General features: G+C 36.8%; 1 protein-coding gene across 7 annotated transcripts in view; it reads right to left on the bottom strand.

Moving 5' to 3' along the window:
• The window catches only part of PHF14 (PHD finger protein 14), a 162,416-nt gene that overhangs the window by 137,610 nt on the left and 5,759 nt on the right, over window positions 1-19,047 (bottom strand). For all 7 annotated transcript variants that reach the window (XR_004495784.1, XR_004495786.1, XR_004495785.1 and 4 more), the window contains exons 3-4: window positions 11,520-12,169; window positions 7,128-7,272 (exon numbers count right to left, since the gene is read on the bottom strand). Coding sequence is in view for 4 of the 7 variants with exons in the window: in XM_015618064.3 (XP_015473550.1) it covers window positions 7,128-7,272; window positions 11,520-12,169 (795 nt within the window). In the remaining 3 variants the exon portion in view is untranslated. The remainder of the gene's footprint in view (window positions 1-7,127; window positions 7,273-11,519; window positions 12,170-19,047) is intronic.

The raw sequence follows: 19,047 nt of genomic DNA, 5'->3' as shown, positions 1-19,047 counted from the left end.
GTGACAACTTTAAAGAGTTTAAGATCTCTGACAGATAAGGAGGCATTTACTCTTTTTACCAGCATTTAACAAAAGCTAAACACCACACCTTTATAACCAGCAAAAGGAGTGGTCTTTAGCTGGAGAAAATAGAATAGATTACATTAATCATTGCTAATAAAAACATCAAAACAACCTGGTCTGCCACAAAGCTGAAGAAAAGGAAATCCAGCCTATATGCTGCTGACCTGTACCCTGCCAAACAGAGCAGCTGAATCAAAGCTGCAATGCAAAACCTCGTTGGCACTGAACCCAGGGTTCAAAGGAGATACTTTGTAATTGCTCTTGACAGCCTTCTAAAAGGGCCAATTTCAGAATACTTTAAAGTCTAAATAAATCATAAATATAAATGAAATATATCATTTTAGAATCCTTAAAAATGCTGAGTATAGCAAAGGTTCAACTTAATACTACCTGCCCTCTTTTGCTATGGCGAAAAAATTATTTTGTTCCAATTACCAAAAATTTTAAGAAGTATTAGTTTCATGATTTCAAAAGGCACAGATATGCAGACACAAACCTGCTACTTGTTAAATCATTCCATCCCAGTATTAAGTGGCTACACTGAAGATCCATTTAATGTTGCTCAGTCCAGCCATTCTGAATGAATTATTGGGAATTGCTGGTGTTGAAACAGAATGCAGTCCGAGGGTTCACTTAGTAAAAGCGTCAGGAGGTAACCTTTATGTCCCCTCTAAAAGTATCCCAATTGCACAGACAGTGACTACTTCAGGCCTCACAGGAGAACAGGGGGAAGGATACAGAACCTGTAAAGGACATGTCTGGTTCCAAGTACTATCACTGCAGCTCTGACCTACTTGGCATTAAGTCAACCATCTGCCCCTTTGACTGGAAAATACACTAAAGAAAATAAAATAACTTTTAAACACTTTGCTTAAAATGCATGCTGTCTTTCCTTAACATTCACAACAATTCAGAAGACTGGGTCTTCAGAATACCCCTAAGAGCTACTTTTGAACTTAAGTTCATTAAAACCTCATGTTTGTATACTCTTAGATTACTGTATCATAATTCCATTTTTGACACCTCTTTTTAACACCATTAACACTAAACAATAAAACCAGGTTAGTATAATACTGTCCTATGAATTTAAACACATGAAATTCAAGAAGGTAAAATTTTCACACCACTTTACTGTTCCATTAATGGCATCTATGTATTAAAATTACAGCCAAGTTGTCTGCTGAATGTATGCCATTATATACAGAAAGCAAACATTTTTTTTGCCTGATTTTGAAGTCATTTTACTCTGCCAATAGCTTATATTTTCATGTGATTGTCAATAAAAAGAAACTGCACACACTTTAAAATAACACCATTAAAACAATTCTTCTGAAATTTATACCACTGAGAGAAACAGAGACCTAATTCTTGTTACAGCTGCTGTTGGTCCTCTGTTTCTCTGGGAAGGTAATTTTTTGCCAAAGAGGATATCTGCACACACCAACTATATCTATATATACACTCTGAAACACAAACTATATGGTAAAGAGTATGCTAGCAATATTAAATGCTGTGAGATCATAGTATTCAAAATATATTTCACTCAATCCTTAATTGGAGCAACAGTTTAAAATAAATACATTAATAATTTCATGCATCATAAATTCAGAACAATATTTTTATTTAGTAAATGGAAAGTACTAAAGTACATGATTTTGAAAAATGGATTTTTATACCAGACAGCAGCAGACCACAGTAAGGGGCAAAATTAAAATGCAATAGTGTTTTACTACACTGTTGAGCATATGGCAACAATACTATTGCTTTTAGCAAGAGAATTTTTAATTCTCTGACATACACATCGAAGTACAGTAAGAAACAAAGATAGGAGGTGAAAAATAAACTGCTCAAAACATGCAGAACTTTTATTTAACTCATAGCAACTAACCCAAGGGCAACAACTGGCAAGCGTACTACCTACACGTGTGGCACATACTATGACGTGTGCCAGACATCTTCAGACACACTGCAATCAAGATGTCAAAAAAACTGACAACACAGTTGGGGGTGTCCTACTATTACAAGATCTTAGAACAAACACATTTATCCAAAATGACAGATTGGTGTCTAAAGAAGATTTTTATAAAAAGAAATGACAATTATCTTCATACAGAAGTAAAAATTCTGAAAAGCAACTGCATAGATTCAGTAAGAAAGATTTTTTTCCCCTTTTTTTAGGGGGGAGAGGGAGGATATGACAGGGATAGGCTGATACGTGAAATGAGAACACATTTTTAATTGATGGACTTATGAATTAACCACAGGCTTTTCAAACTAACAGATGAATGCATTGGATAAGAATGGGTATGAAATTATGCTACTTACGCAGTTTTAAAGGCAGCTAAAATTGAAACCAGATATTTACTCCACTAAGCATAGATTTTTGGGTACATGTCTGCAGCAAAAAGACAGCTTTTGGAAAACTGATGCAGGCCATGCAGGTGATATGAACACACAGTAATCAGTTGTATTTGAAAGTGAACTGAATTTCTCACAATCTCAAACCTCTTCAGTAAGTCAAGTAAATGTATTTATTAAGGGTCCATGATTTTTGGTCTGAATGAAAATTTCCCTCTAACTCCTGGCCATGTTGCTGCTTCCATATGAGCTCTGACAGAGTTGTTCCCAGATGAGTTATTGTGGTGGTTTTCCCATGGAAGACCTTATGTAACAGCTCATTAATGCAAACAAGCAATCCAGCAGGAATACAAGTCACAACTGAACAGGCAGCTGCTGCACCAGGTTCTCAAAAGGATAAGGTGGTAGCACCAAATACCCAGGAAGGAGCCCTGGTGTCCAGAAGAAGTAGATTTGACTCAGAGCTATTTTCTCAGCTAATGAATAACTTCACATTAAAAGAGGTGGCTGTCATAGAGAAACCTCTTTCAGCCACCAGAAAGGTTCTGTGGTAGACAGAAACTTCCACACAAACAGAGCACCAAGGCATAAGTCAAGGGTATAAAACCCATTCCCTATGAAGCAAAACAGTTCTTGCAAGAGTCAACAAGGAGAAGAAGAAAATAAGGTCTTTGGGAGAAGAACAAATTGTCAATATCATACTTATGTGGGATCCTGGGTGGGACACCAGTAGGTTGTGAAAGGAGTGCACGCCTTCCACATAATTATTTACCATGCAACAGAGAAGAGAAAACAGGCTCATTCGTAATACAACTTGAAACTGCACACAAAAACTATGGAGAAAATCCCTGTGGTATTCCACCAGCTTGCTTTAGGCATTTTAGAATAAATCACATTGCAAGAAACGGGCATATTACTCTTCCTGAATGCAGGTAAACATCACTGCATTGATTTCTATCCAATTCATAAATAGGAGACTCTTCATTCTATACCATGCTCTGAAAAACTCAAAAGCTCAAATATTAAAACAAATTTCTGGACACTGCATGATATCCACAGCCATAGCAATCTAAATGCTAAAAGAAACCTGAAAAAATAAAAACAAATTCTCAGATTTCAACGTGTTAACAAAACACACTCGCTTAGTACTGGAAATAATTTTTCAAACTACCAAGAAGCTGTGTATAAGAGTACAAATGACTGTGAATACGTCTATGTCTATGAGCTGGGTAGACATTTCCAAACTACAGATCAAAGCCAGTGATATTAAAAGTAAACCTTGCTTCTATTAACATTAAAAAATAGTTCTCAAGGTTTCAAGCCATGTTTGTATGATTACACAGTAATCACATTTTCAACTACTTTTCAATCTAATTTGGAGATCAGCCGAGTTGAATGATTAGGCAAAAAGGACCAAAAAGTAACTCTTGCACTGCATTTTGGTTTTGACTGCAACTTCTTAATGACAGGCTGTCTTTATGTACTACTTGTGCATTCAGAAATAAACAGTCAGTGACCACTGGGCAGGCATGCAGAAACCTCCAAGTCATTTGAACATATGTGTATATATAAGATCACTGAAACAAACTAAAGCTTCAAAAGTTCCTGATTTTTTTTTTTTTTAACTGTTCTTCGTTTGGCTGGGGTGGAATTAATTTTCTTCACAGCAGCTCACATGTACCTATGTTTCGGATTTGTACTGAACACAGTGATGATAATGCAGAGATGTTTTTGTTATTGCTGAGCAGGACATGCCCAGAGCCAAGGCCTCTTCTATTTCCCCTACTGACACAGCGATACTCCAGGCTGTATGACATCGTGCTCGGTATACAAAGTGAGGAGAAGAAGGAGGAAAGGGGGGATGTTTAGGGTGATGGCATTTGTCATCCCAAGTAATTGTCACATGTGATGGGGCCCTGCTCTCCTGGAGATGGCTGAAACATGCCTGCCCATGGGATGCAGTGAATTAATTCCTTGTTTTGTTTTGCTTGTGGGTATGGTTTTTGCAGTTTATTAAACTGTCTTTACAGTTTAAACTTTACTTAAACAACTCTCAAGTTTTCCAGCTTTTTTCCTTCCCATTCTCTGCTGATCCTGCTGGTGCGGGAGTGAGTGAGTGGCTGTGTTTAGCTTGGTGGCTGACGGGTTTAAACACAACAGTAATATTTTTATTTGTTGCAAGCAATTATTTAAACAAATTACTAAAAAAAGCTTAGGTTTAAAATAGCACTTCCCCTTACTTATCATTATAAAATATCCAAGTACAAAAAAACACAGGAAAATAAATATCCATTTATATTGAAGCTATATTCATACATATCTAGCAATGAAACATACACATAAAGTGTCACGTAAAATTCCAAATTGTTCAGCTTCAAATGGCTACTGTGGAAATTTGCATTTTTATCACAGACATCAATTACTTTCACATACACAACTTGCTTATTTTCCTCTAAGACTTCACCTATTCAAACAGAACTTTATAACTACTTCATTTACACTTTCAAGTATTTGTTATTAAAATGAATTGAGAAGACCTAACTAAACATTCAAACACAAACGTGAAAAATTAACCAACACCTATAGTCAATTATCTGGTACACACTGTACAACTTATCAGAGCAAACTAACAAATTGAATATTTTTAATTAATCTATTTTATTTTCTTGCAATGACAACAAAAGAAACACAGATTGCACTCTTTGTATCAGTGGGACTACAGGGAATCTTACAGGGAATGCTGTAAAAAGAATAGCAGCCATTACTTTTAAACAGATTCTGAACTACTAAAATTCAAGTGACTTTTGAACTATGGAACTACTTTCCTCTAGAGGAAAGCCAGCCATAGTCATACTTTTGTAAGGAAAGAAATTTAGTAAACTAAGTAAAATGAGGAACTGATCTTTTGGGGATTTTTAAAGTACTCCTTTTGAATAAAAACCAAATTTACCATCATTTCATTCTGAAGTGGCCGAGGATCATTTTTTCATCACAATCATTCTTCATTTAGCAATCGTTATAATCATTAAATAAATTTTATGGAAGAACTTTCAGGGAGCTCCACAGCTTTAGAGTTTGGATGTATTGACTGGATGTAATGTTTGGGGAATTCTCAAGTATGCATTTATAACTATCAGCAAAAGACACTTTTTTTTTCCTCGTGTATTAATATTAGACAGTGCTACGGGAAAAATAAGATCTATCACAATTCTATAAAACTAACTTTTAGATAGTTACTGCATCTCAAATCAAATATATTCTGCACATTACTTTCCAAAAAACTTCATAGAAAAGAAATAATTCTGCAAGACACATAAATTTAGGAGTCTAACACTTCTAGAAGCCAGTAAGACCTGACTAATGCCCTCAAAGGCATTTGGAGTGTGATCCAGCTCATCATAAATTAGGTCAACAATTCTGCTCTCTAAGCAACATTGACAGTATGGATTAGATCTTTAAAAGACCACAACAGGTTCAAGAGTTAAAAGTACACATGGACACACAATGTAAGGCACATGAGCAGGAGGACAGGAATTCCATCCTGAACAGCAGGACAGAAATTCCATCCTTGGTTTCCTAAGTGATGTCAAACAAAGAACTGAACTACATCCCAATGCATAAAAAATACTGTTTTGAAACAGTTTTCTATCTTGTATGAGAAAACTGAAGTGTAAGAGATTTATAAAAACACTTTCTACATAGAAAGACATTCTAAACACATCAAAAAAAAAAAAAATAAATTAAGGGAGTCACATTAAATAAATGCCTTGTACACTTATGAAGAATGAAAGCCTATTTTCTTTTTATTTCAAGAACTGAAGTAGTTTAATCTCACTTTCCTGGGAGAACTTTGAAAAAAAAGGGGTGAAGTCCTAAAATAGTACAGGATATGAGTAAAAAAGACCCAACCTGATTAATGAGAAAAAAAAGTTTTGTGTTTTAACAAAAGAGGTGTGCCTCTCTGTGTTAGTATCTCCCCTACCTTCCAATCTGCAGAGAAATAGCAGCAACACACAATACAATCTCATATTCCATGTAAAGTTGTTAAAATTCAATACATTCATCTAAATTATTATTCTGGAGTATTTCTTTAAAATCAGATTGCCTACATTTATTACACACACACAGAGTCCAGGTTTTGAAGGAAATCAGCAAAAGTACAACTTGAGTATATTCTAACTTGAAAATTCCCCTGTTTTAAAATGTCAGTGAAAATTATGAGGAGGTTCAAGACTAGCTGTTTTCACTTATAAATAAATGCCATGGAGAATACCTCTCTTCTTCCGTTTCTCTCTGCTGCTTTGGTACAGTAAAAATATAGGTGAAATAACCTTTCTTTTTAGAAGGCCTCCTGTTCTCATTATCTAATATCTCAATTATGCAATCAAATTCATATACTGAAATAGATAAGACAAAACACTTTAATAGAATATCCTAAAGCACTGAAAATACAGTATATAGCTCAAATATTTGCAGACTGTCATTCATTGCATCAGTATCTGTACACTATGTCCCATCCCACAGGTTCTTGTACTTGCTTTGCCAAAGTAGAAGATGGGTGTTACACCACTAAAAAAGATCAATGCAGTATAACAAAAAAATATCACCCAGCACTGAAAGGTTTTGTTTGAAGAAAGCAAGTCAAAATTTTATTAAAAGCAAAGCATATGCTCTCCTCCTGCAATGAGAATGAAGGGTTGTATTACCTTCATGCACTGTTATTCCACAGTTGTCACACTGGATTATTTCATCAGCATCTTCACTGTTATCTCCAAGACAAACGCAACAAATCAAAATATGGTCCATTTTCTGGGAACTCCAATTTTGAGACTTCTCAAGGATCAATGAGTCCTAATATTGAAAAATGGAGACACATGGATTATGCCAGGAACTTCAATTTTATTTAAAGCAAGCAAAAGATCTGTTATTTGTTCAGTTTTTGAAAAACAAGCAAAAAACCATGGAACATTATTTTTAAAAGGCTAGAAGCTTCTTTGGTGTCAAAATGCTCAAACACTTCCTCCATGAATACAAGAGCTGGGATGCATGGATCTCAATGCAGCCTATAGACCTGTTAAGATCCAGAGGTCAGAGAGTCATTTCCTCAAGGCAGAAACATATGTCTTTGAACCACTTACATTCTACAAAATGGAATACCTAAGAAATCATTTAAAATCAAGATTTAAAAAAAGGCCAAAGGTGACTTTCAAATATTCCAACATTCAGAGAAGTTACTTCATCTTCTTAAAATTTAAAAAAATCAAATGGATCTGAAAAATCCAAGAATACACAGCTAATACAAGCCTGCCAAGTTTTCACTTACATAACATATAACAAATTATTAACTCTGTATGGTTTTGTTTTAATGCAAACATGTGTATCTGTGCAAAATCATATGATTTATTAAAACTGTATGTTCTTCTGATGATATACAGGAGTAAGGATTTGCCCTGTTCTGGCAACCTATACTATGAACCATGGCTCTTAAATAGATTGTGGGTTTTTGTGGGGAATTTTTCTAAGAAAACACAGAGAAGTGCTTCATAAACCAAACAAAGTTATATGTCAAATTAGTTTTCTTAATGAACACTGTCTTCTTACTATTATCATGGTGGGACGGAGCCACTGTATCTTCTGCAGTTTTACAGCCTCCATACATATTCATTTTTATACTTGAGCTTGAACTACCTTTATTGGTAATATGAAGGCATATAAGGAAGTATGAAAATAAGCACAGTAGTGAAAAATAACCACTGCAGTACAAAGAAACAGCAATAGTTTCAAAGCAGAGGCTGAGAGTTTAATGGTACCATTCAAAACATCAAAGATGTGAAAATATTCCAAAACTGCTGTGGCATTAAAAAAAAAAAAAATAGGGTGAAAAATGCCCTCTCAAACATTTTTTTTCTAATTCCAACCTCCCATTTATAAAATACAGCACCAACAACACTATGCCTAAGGGAACATGAGCTTAGGTAGAAGTAGAAAAGAACATTCACAGTCACTTTGCTTACCAGAAGATAACTAATTGTGAAAATTAGAAGATTCTCTGATACAGAGTTCAGACTTACATACGATCTCTTCCAACATCTTCCTTTTAGGACAAAGTATTTTGAGGAAAACAATAAACTTGGACATTACTGCAGCCCATCATTACCCAAAATACCCATGTTTACCTTACCATTCTTATGCTAGAGATAGGAAAATGGCAGTGGACTCTCCCTAACTTTGGCAGATTAACTGTGCTACAGCACAGATTTCACTGATGTATGTCACAACTCTACAGAGATCTGTTTTTTCTGACAGTACCTTTAATTTAAACTGTTATTTAGCTTCATTGAGAGAAGTTTAAAATGGTAATCTCTACTGCTATAGAAGCCCAAGGTCTGGTAATTAAAAAAAAAAAAAAGAAAATCAAGTATTACTTTAAATTAAGAGACAGAAATGTAAAAACACCGAAATAACACCGATACGGAGCCTAGATGTCTAGGCAGTGAGATAACACGCAAACATGGACCAAAAAAAATGGAACAAACAAGCAATAATGAAAGAGTACCAAATTTTTGTTCTAATGTTAACCATTAAGGTTCACCTCATGTGAAGACAGCTACCAGGTCAAACAAAGCAGCTGAGCAACTTCTATTTTTATGCAGGCACAGAGAGGGAGTGATTTGGAAAGTGTACTGCTCTCCTCTGCTTTTAGTCTATGTAAGCACTTGAGAGACTCATCCAAAACAAGGAAACTTTTAAATATAATCCTAACTGCTGCAACTCCTGAACAAGTCATGTTCCCTGCTGAAGTGGGAGAAACTATTTCAGCTGGATCACTGTGTAACTCCCATTTCTGCAGTGAGCATTTCAAGCCATATGCCCACAGACTTTTAACTTTAAAGGGAAAAAAAATAAAAAATACAATAACCACCTCACTGAGAATAGAAGAGTCCTATAAAGAGGTAATAATTATAAAAACAGAAAAGCACAGTTTACCTACTAATGATGCATTACCTCAGGAAAGAAAGCTAAGTTTGCATTCTGTGCATAATACTATAGAAAAGCACGTAGTATTTAACTACAGCACATGTTAAAATAATGTATATGCAAACCTCAAAGTACTTTTGTCAAATGTAAACAAATAAGGGACACAAGAACTACACGACCCCTCCCCAACACCCCCCAGTTTCAATCCTCCAAAAATAAGCAAAGGAAAAAAAAAAAGAATTCATATAAAGGACACTACTATATGTTCAGAACTAATTACCTGGACATTCTTTCCTAAATTTGTTATGGATTTGAACATCTAAGAACTCCATTTTCTGAAAGCTCCGTTTCTGCAGTGTGATGAAATTTTTGCCAGATGTGTCTGCTAGACAAGACTTTTTTTACTCTTTTTCCATTTTCACTAACTTAAAATATTGTAGCAGTGGAAAGCATACTGTTATAATACACTGTACATTGAGTATCAGAAATCTGAAAATTACAGTCTATAATTCAGTCTATAGATACTGACTTTTGCAAGACCTCTTGATAAAGACCTACTCATGATCAGTACAGCACCTTACATGCTATAAAGATAAATTATCAGTTACAAAATTATAATTTGAACTTCAAATTTTTGAATTTTATGTTCTGATCAGTGTTCTAAATCTAAGGCAAGAATAGAATATGATATCTATGTATACTAAGAAGCTTTGAAGAAGATACATCAGAGACAGCTGTGGGTTTCTGAAACAGGTCTGTTTTCCAAGCCAGTGCAAATTAAACTGAAGAACAGATCACTAAGAATGTAGCCACATGTCTCCATTCCGATACAGGAAGCAACTCTGAAAGAAAATTGCCTCTCTCTGTTTCAAGTTCTGTTCACTAGTATTGGTAGAACACTTTCAGCTCCTGAGCCAAGAAAATGCAGGTAATTGAACTAGAATCACAGAGCCTTGACAAGGAAAGAAGATGCCTATACAAAAAAAATTAAAAAACTAAAAAAACACAAACAAATCATAGGTTTTTTTCCCAATCCCAATTATTGCTAGTAGTCAAGACAGCAGAGCTCACTTGCAATAATATATAAATATAATACCTATCGAAGTATCTAAAATGGACCAAATCCAAATACTGTTTAGTTCCCTGTCATTTTCCATATTTAAACCAAGTTTAAAGGGAACAGTAGAACTCTAAATAATTTCATATCACTACCATTTTTCAAATGTTATGCTGACATTGTGATTATATCCTGAAAACTGAATGAATATTTTATAGCAATTCTTTTTATTTTGTTCAGAATTTTGGTACTGCAGAACATGAAGTTAGCCACAGTGACAAGTAATTTTATATATAGATATATAAAATATATATATATATATATATATATATTGGTATAAAGATACCAATCTTAATTTTTCACAGGCACAATCTTCAAGGCAACTGTAATTGTGCATAGGGAAAAAAAGGTTACTTTATTAAACACTTATATAATATTCACATTCTGCAATCAGAAAATACTTAATATAATAATCATAGTACCCAAATGTATGTATGTAGTATGGTAAGAAGTTAGTTAATTTGTGACTATTATAAGCAAATCCAACATAAATTATCATAATTATTCTATTTGATTTTAAACCTAGCATGAATGTTTTTTTTACTTAAAATTCTTCTGTAAGTAAACTTTGTTCAGACTTTGATGTTTGTCACAAAGAAGGGCAAAGAATAATGCCTCATTCATCTATTTTATGATTATGTCACAGATGCTTTAACTTTCATAACATTACAGATATGTAACATTTGCACTAAAACAGGACTAGGAGTCTTGCTAACACATGTTGGTTTGCATACTGGACCTCCTATTTGTTTTAGTACTAATCCAATCTCTGTAAAGCCAAGAGAAGTCCCACTAATGACTTTAGTGGCATTAGATTGGTCAAATGGTCCAAGCAAGGTTATTTAATATGCAGTGCCTATTTAGCATAATTTTTCCTGCTTCACTTATTATTGTGTGAACACAAGCCCAGCCAATCAGTTTAACTTTTAATATTAATAGAATAGCTACTGGGGAGTAGTTTCCACTTGTCAACAGATATATTATAGAAAGTTGGTTGCACTACCTCATTACTCTTGCTTTGTGAAAGAGCCAGGCTATCATTTGTCAATTCCTCATCATCTGCATTATTCCTGTTAAGAACTTTACTCTTCTTCTTCTTGGATCCTCCATCGCTAGCCGTGCTGCTATTATCTTCTTCATTACCTTCCTCATCATTGTCATCCTCATCACTTCCACTCCCATCATCTTCATCATCTTCATTATCTCCATCACTCCCCTCTTTTCTCAGTGCGTTCTTTCCTTTTTTCTTCTCAGCAGTAGGCCGCCAGTCATTGTCATCTTCACTGTCATAGTCATCCATATCATTTAGTTCTTCCATCGATACAAAATCCAGCAGAGGTCGGTTCCTGCGCAAATTCCATTTTTTTGGTTCATTTGTTTGCTCATCAGCAACAGCATCAGGTTCAGCTGCTTTCTCCTTCTCTTTCTTCTTTTTTGGCTTTTCTTCTTCATCTTCTTGCTCTTTCTTTTCAGTTTTAATTACCTCTTTGTCTGCTGTTGGCACTTCTTCTTCAGTGGAGGTTTTCGCCTGTTGCTCTTCTACTTTCTCTTCTGCCGGTTCCTCCTCCAAGATATTTTCTTCTGACTCAGTACAGGAACCTTCACCACTGTCCTTAGATGCATCTTCACTCCCATGACCACTTCCTTCAGAATCTGTTGAGCATATGAAAATTTAAAAAAAGTTCCGACACAAATGTACCCCCAAAAATAAAATTTCTTGAAGCAAGTTGTTAAACAAAAGAATGATGCATGTTTCTCCCTCATAAGGTATTCCACCTATTTTTTTCAGCTGGTGTCCAAATACTGCTATTTCGAGTGCTATGTTGAGAATCTGTTAAACATCAGTGCATTTTAAGATGCCAAAAAAAAAAAAAAAAAGATGGTAGAACTTATTAAATGAGCATTATATGTTCCTTTGAACTGCAGCTCATATTAACAAAAAGCAGTAGCACAGAGTAATTTCCGTGTGAAGTCACATCTTAAAGAAAGCATTCCAGTTTTTAATTTCTGGAGGTGTTTTCTACATCTTCAAAATAAAATAGCTATCCAATAGAAGAGGTTTGAAATTGCAAAATGAAGAGTTTACATAACTAGTTCTAATAATAATAATATGGATAATCTCACACCATCATTTTTAACACATCTTTGTTTCTCTGGGTTTGAGGGCTCTTTTAATTTCCAAGGTTAGTTCACCTATTCATCCCACAAACTATGCCTCTTTCAGCACTGCAGCTGCACTACAATGCGTTAACCTTAGACCACTCATATGGTCCTGTGTGTACTGTTTCATTAAAACATAATTGCCAAAACGAGCAACAGAAAAGAACAGAGAAAGATTTTTAAATAAAAAAAGAGACATTCTTACTATAAAGTACAAGTAAAAATATTGAAAAATGACAGGTGAACTCGTTAAACTTTATAAACAGCATCCACCTTGCTATCTCTCATCCTATATGCACCTACTGCTTTTCATTCATAGTATTGTTTTAATGAAGGAAAATTCAGAAAATATTTTTTAAAAAATTAAAAAAATATATATAGTTTCTTGATCCAATGCAGAGATCAATTAGGCAGTGGCTACAGTTTCCAGTTTGCTCAAAGTCAAATTCTGTCATATAGAAGCAAGGATGAAACATGTCAATGCTCACAAATTAAAAAAAAAAATCTTAACTGCTTTAGTTACAACCCAAAGATCTCCACCACTCAGTATCACCTTACACTGAGAATTTCTCTGTATAAATCCAAATAAACAGACACTAAGGAAGGTGTGCAGTGTATCATTTCATGTGGCATTCTTTTCCACCCCAAAGAACATTGCCAATGATTATCCAATTGTTCCTTCAATAAAATGGTCAGTTTTGCCTTCTTCAGCATATACCTGCATGTGGAAACATTCAGTGAGATTATATGTTGCTGACAAAAAAGCATATACCTTACAGACGTGCTACTGTTACTGAGTACGACATCAAAGCTATCCATCCCCTTACAAGCTAATAGAAACTAAAGGTCTCCAACATATGTTCTAACATTTAGAGATCCAGAAAAAACATGAGCTTTCTACAGTCTTTGATAAAAACATAATTCAGTCATTTCTCTACACCTACTAGCCTTAATTGTAGTAATCAAAGTACAAGATAATTAACTGAAGTTTTGAAAGAGTAGAACATGAGTCAGGCATCCACAAGAAATAAAACCAGTATTAACTAACACGCAATCCAAAAAATCGTTTTCAAGTTACAATAATCTGTTTGGCTACAGAATCACAGGATGGGTAAGGCTAGAAGGGACCACAGTGGGTCTGCCTAGGATTGCATCCAGACAGTTCTTGAATATCTCCAGTGAGGAAGACTGCACAATATCACTGGACAATCTGCCCCAGTGCTCAGTCACCTGCACACTAAAGAACTTTTTCCTCAGATGCAAGTGGAACCTCCTGTGCATCAGTTTCTGCCCACTGCCTCTTGTCCTATTGCCTGGCACTGAAAAGTGCCTGGTCCATCCTCAACACCCTCCTTTCAGATACTGACAGACATGGATGAGGTCCTCTCTCAGTGGTCTCTTCTTAAGGAGAAACAGGCTTAGTTCTCTCATCCTTTCCTTATTAAGAGACAATACCTCCACAGAAGGACCACAAAAATGGTGAGAAGGCTACAACACTCCATGAAGACAGGCTCCAAGAGGTGGTTCAGCTTGGAGAAAGCTCCAGGGAAAACAGAGCTTAGGAAAGATTTTTTACCAAGGCCAATGGTGACAGAAAACAGGAAACCAGTTTTAAAATGAAAGAGGGTAGGGTTTAGATTGGACACAAGAAACTTTTCAATGAGCATGGTGAGACACTGAACAGGTTGTTCAGGGAACCTGTTGGTGCCCCATCACCAAAAATATTCAAGGCTGAGTGGGATGGAGCTTTAAACAATCTGGTCTACTGAAAGAAGTTTCTGACTAAGGCAGGGGTTAACTCAGATTATCTTTAAAGGTTTTTTGATCATGGGTTAGTTTATATGATATCAGGCCTGCTGGCAACAGACAGGGCACCACAGATACCAAGAGGGGAAAAAGGATCTTTGCATAGGAGTTAATAGGGCTCACTGAAAGACTGAACTAGATTTGAAGGAGGAAAGTAATAAACCCAGGTTCCCTAGAGATATGTCTGGAGGCAGCACACCATTGTATGGGGGACAACATGCTAGAAAGGTTCTTCGGTCCATCGCTTCAGTGGAGGTAGGGAATAGAGATCCATGCAGCAGTAAAGACACAAGGGTTATTATGTGTTAGAAAACACGGACATGATGGCAAATTGTCATGGTAAGACTTAGGGCTTGCTCCCCCAAAAAGTTGGTGAGATCAATAGCCCAGCTGAAGTGTGTCTACACCAATGTACACAGCACAGGCAACAAACAGGAGGAGAGGAAAGCCACTGAGCAGCAGTAAAACTACAACATAGTTGCCACCCATGTAGACATGGGCAGTGAGTGCTGCACTGGATGGCTATAAACTCTTCAAAAGGAACAGGCAAAGAAGGAGAGGTGGTAGGGTAGCCCCATATGTTAGGGAGTGTTTTGATTGTCTAGAGTGTAATGACAATACTGTTGTTTAAGGGTAAGACTCAGGGGAAAAGTCCAACAAGACAAAATTGGTGGGAGTCTGTTAAAGACCACCCAACCAGTATGAAGAGGAAAGTGAAATAGTCTATGAGCAGTTGGGAGAGGTCTCACAAACACTAGCCCTCTTCTCAGAGTGGACTTCAACTTACCAGATGTCTGCTGAAAACACAATACAGCAGAGCAGAACCGGTCCAGAATGTTCCTGGAGCGTGTGAAAGGTAACTGCCTGACAGAGACAATGAGGGAAACTACGAGCAAAGACACCCCACAGGACTTGTTATTTGTGATCAGAGAAGGAGTTGCAGGTCATGTGATGACTGGAGGATGTTTTGGACAGAACAAACTTGAAATGGCAATTTTCAGTTCTCAGAGAAGCAAGCAAGGGGGTCAGCAGAACTTCTATCCCGGACTGTTGAGAGGCTTGGTTGGCAAAGTCTCTTGGGAGGTGGTCCAGGAAGGCTGGACATTCCTCAAGGAAATCTTAGAAGCACAGGAGCAGGCCACTGCTATGTGCTGAAAGACAAGCCAGCAGTGAGAAAGACTGATGTGCCTGAAGAGACAGCTGAGAGCTTTGACTGGAACTCAGAAGAACAAGGAGAATTTAAGGCTTATGGAAGAAGGGGCAGGCAACTCAAGAGGACTACAGGGACAACATGAGGGAGAAACATTTTTTGCAGGGAGAAAATTATTAAGGGCCAAAGACCAACTAGAACTTAGAATCTGACTACTGCTATGAAAGATAATAAATACATAATCAACAAAACGAAGGCTAAAGACCATCTCCACCCTTTACTGAATGAGGAAGGAAACAGAGCCAAAGGATGAGGAAAAGGCCAAGGTACTTAATGCCTTCCTTGCCTCAGTCTTTAACAGCAAGATCCATTGTTCTCTGGGTATTCAATCCTCCTAAACTAGAAGGCAGACACGGGGAGCACAATGAAGCACCCAAAGTCCATGGGGAAATGGTCAGTGATCTGCTATGTATCTCAGACACACAGAGGTCTGTGGGCCCAAAAGAGCCACATTCAATCATTTACCAGCAATCCTGGCTAACCAGGGAGGTCCCAGATGATTAGAAATTTAAAAAAATGTGATACCCATCTGCAAGGGCCAGAAGGAGTATCCAGGGAACTGCAGTCAGTCCTGCCAGCCAACCCTGGAAGGCCCCGGAGTAGATCATCTGAAACGCCATCAAGATGATGGCACACTACATACTGGGGTCAGAAGGGCTGGAAAGCTGACCAGTGGAAAAGGGTGGGGGGTGCTGGTTGACATTTGGCTTAACAACACCCACTATCTGCCCAAGTGGCCAAGAAGGCCAATGGCATCCTGAAGTGTACCAGCAATAGCGTGGCCAGCCGGAACAGGGCAGTGACTGTCCCCCAGTACTCAGCACTGGTGAGGCCACACCTCAAATCCTGTGTCCAATTCTGAGCTCCTCACTTCAAGAAAGACACTGGAGTGTGTCCACAGAAGTACAATGGAGCTGGTGAAAGGTATGGAGCAGAAGTCTGAAGAAAAGGAGGCTTAGGAAAGACCTTATCACTACAACTGCATGAAAGGAAGGTGCAGCAAGGGGTGGGTCAGTCTCTCCTCCCATGTAACAAGTGTTCCGACAAGATGAAACAGCTTCGAGTTGCAACAGGGGGGGATTAGGTAGGGCATTAGGAAAAACTTGACAGAAAAGGTTTCTCCTCAGGGAAGTAGTTGAGTCACCACCCCTGGAGATATTTAAAAAATGTGTCGATGTGGCACTTATGGACATAACTTAGTGGTGGGCTTAGCAGCACTAGGGTAACAGTTGGACTCTACTTTAAAAGGTCTTTTCCAGACTACACAAATCTAAAATTCTGTGATACTTCCCAGTTCTCATAAACATCTTACAAGTAATTCCTAAAGCTATACTCTCATACTAGACATATCGCAGATTAAATGCCATATGTATGCTCAAAGCAAAATGTATTTTGCATCTCATTTCACAGGTGCCAAGTGCCTGTGTGCACTATTTGTCTTACTGTAAATAAGGTAATACAAGATTTTGCCATGTTAAAATTAACTGAAATTTATAACTCAGCTTTCATTATTTCCCCACCATAATTCTATGGTAGACATTTCTTTTGGTGCTTTAACTGTGCTGATGCATTTCTAAACAGTCTTAGACTTCTTGCCAATTTCAGCTTTCATTTTGTTTTGAAGGAGATCTTAGTCTTGGTATAGTTTGATCTCTAACAGCACTCTAATTTAGTAACACTGATTCTTGTGCATCAATACTACACAATGCAATATTTTAAGCAAAGAGCAAATAAACACTATTTTCATCCACTTCTCTCCTTCAATTTCTCTTTGCTTTCTGCCTGCACATTTTGCTTTCTACTCTCCTTTATACATTCATATACACACTACAGATATCTACAGTATGAGATATCTCTCCCTGAACTGAATGCATCCACTGTGATAGGGGCTTTTCTAGAAAGAGCTATTCTGTGATAACAGCAATTTTTGCAGGTCTTCTTCTGTCAACTGCACTTTTACTGAGGAAGAGGCTGCAGCATACAATTTTCTCCTTGAAAGAAATGCTTAAAGAATGGCTCTTTCAAATTGGTAACCATATCATGTCATTCTCTATAGGAGAGAAGTAAAGCTACTCTAAGTGAAAGATGGGGCCAGATACATCATCAAATAGTGAAGAATACAGAGTTCCATTGAGGACAAATATGAGAGCTAACAGTTGGGAGAAAGACATCATTTATTCCTCTACACCATGTATCTTTAGCTCTACTAAGTACAACAGCAGGTGGCAGTCAAATCTAAAGAGGATAATTCTGAAAAGTACAGAACATTATGCTACAGAATTAACATATAAAAAAAAGAGTAATAAACACTCCACTCAGCTGTGGAGTCTTGTATAATATGTATTATACACAAGACTTCAGGGTAAACCTACTGACATCATTACATGAGTCAACAACAACAAAAGCCTCACAGGGTTTTATGCAGGACCATTTTACAAACAATTTTAAATATGACATCCCACAATTTTAATTATTTTTTTCAAGATTCTAAGAAAATTCATGTATACAGATAGCAAGTGCTGCACTACATCAGTACCTGGGCCAACCACTCACAGGAGACAGTCTGGTTCCTCAATGCAATATTTAGCTTAATAAGCAGCTCTTTAAAAAACAGTTTTATTGATTGTTTTGAGTGAACTCTAAAGGATAAGTCGGTTAAAGGCAATCATGGACTTGGTTTTGGACTTGCCTCTTCCACTAACAAAGCTTAACAAATTCCAAATAGTAGACAAGAAGCATTTGGAATCATTTTAGAAAATTCTTCTATTCACACCATATCCTATCTGGTTGAGTCTTCCCAAAGTGCTGAAAGCTACCAACAACTACAATCAAGGATGCTGGAACACTGAAAAGCTAAGTACACAACACAGAAAGCAACTACCAAGTTATCACTGCTAAATAATATTATTCAATAATAATCTAGCCATCATGTGACAAAGAGCCTAGCTAGAGTGGCTTTCACAATGCCCTCTTTTTGAGAGCAGTAACAAAAAACAGGATGCAGGATCAGTTAATGTCACTCAACTACCACCATCTTATCTATTGATCCTTTACTCTCTTTTTCCCCCAATCACAAGGCAAACAACTAGCCTTTGACGATTATGTGAAATTACCTAGTGATCTCTGCTAAAACACCATGTTAAGCACCATGTACAATCCCTCACCCAGGGTGCCCACATCCTGATGGATGGAAATGTGGAAAGTACTACTAAAAGTGTTTGTCAGCAGCTTCTCTCCATAAATTTCCTTACAGAAGAACAGCTCCAGTACCACAAAAAGTCCTTTGCATATGTGCTATACCAAACATGTTAAAGCAGCTGTACTTCCTACACATCTGATCTAGATATCATATATA

Source organism: Parus major, chromosome 2 (assembly GCF_001522545.3).
Source record: "Parus major isolate Abel chromosome 2, Parus_major1.1, whole genome shotgun sequence".
NCBI lineage: Eukaryota > Metazoa > Chordata > Aves > Passeriformes > Paridae > Parus > Parus major.
The sequence above is the reverse complement of the archived record's forward strand: the minus strand, read 5'-3'. Positions and strand labels throughout refer to the sequence as shown.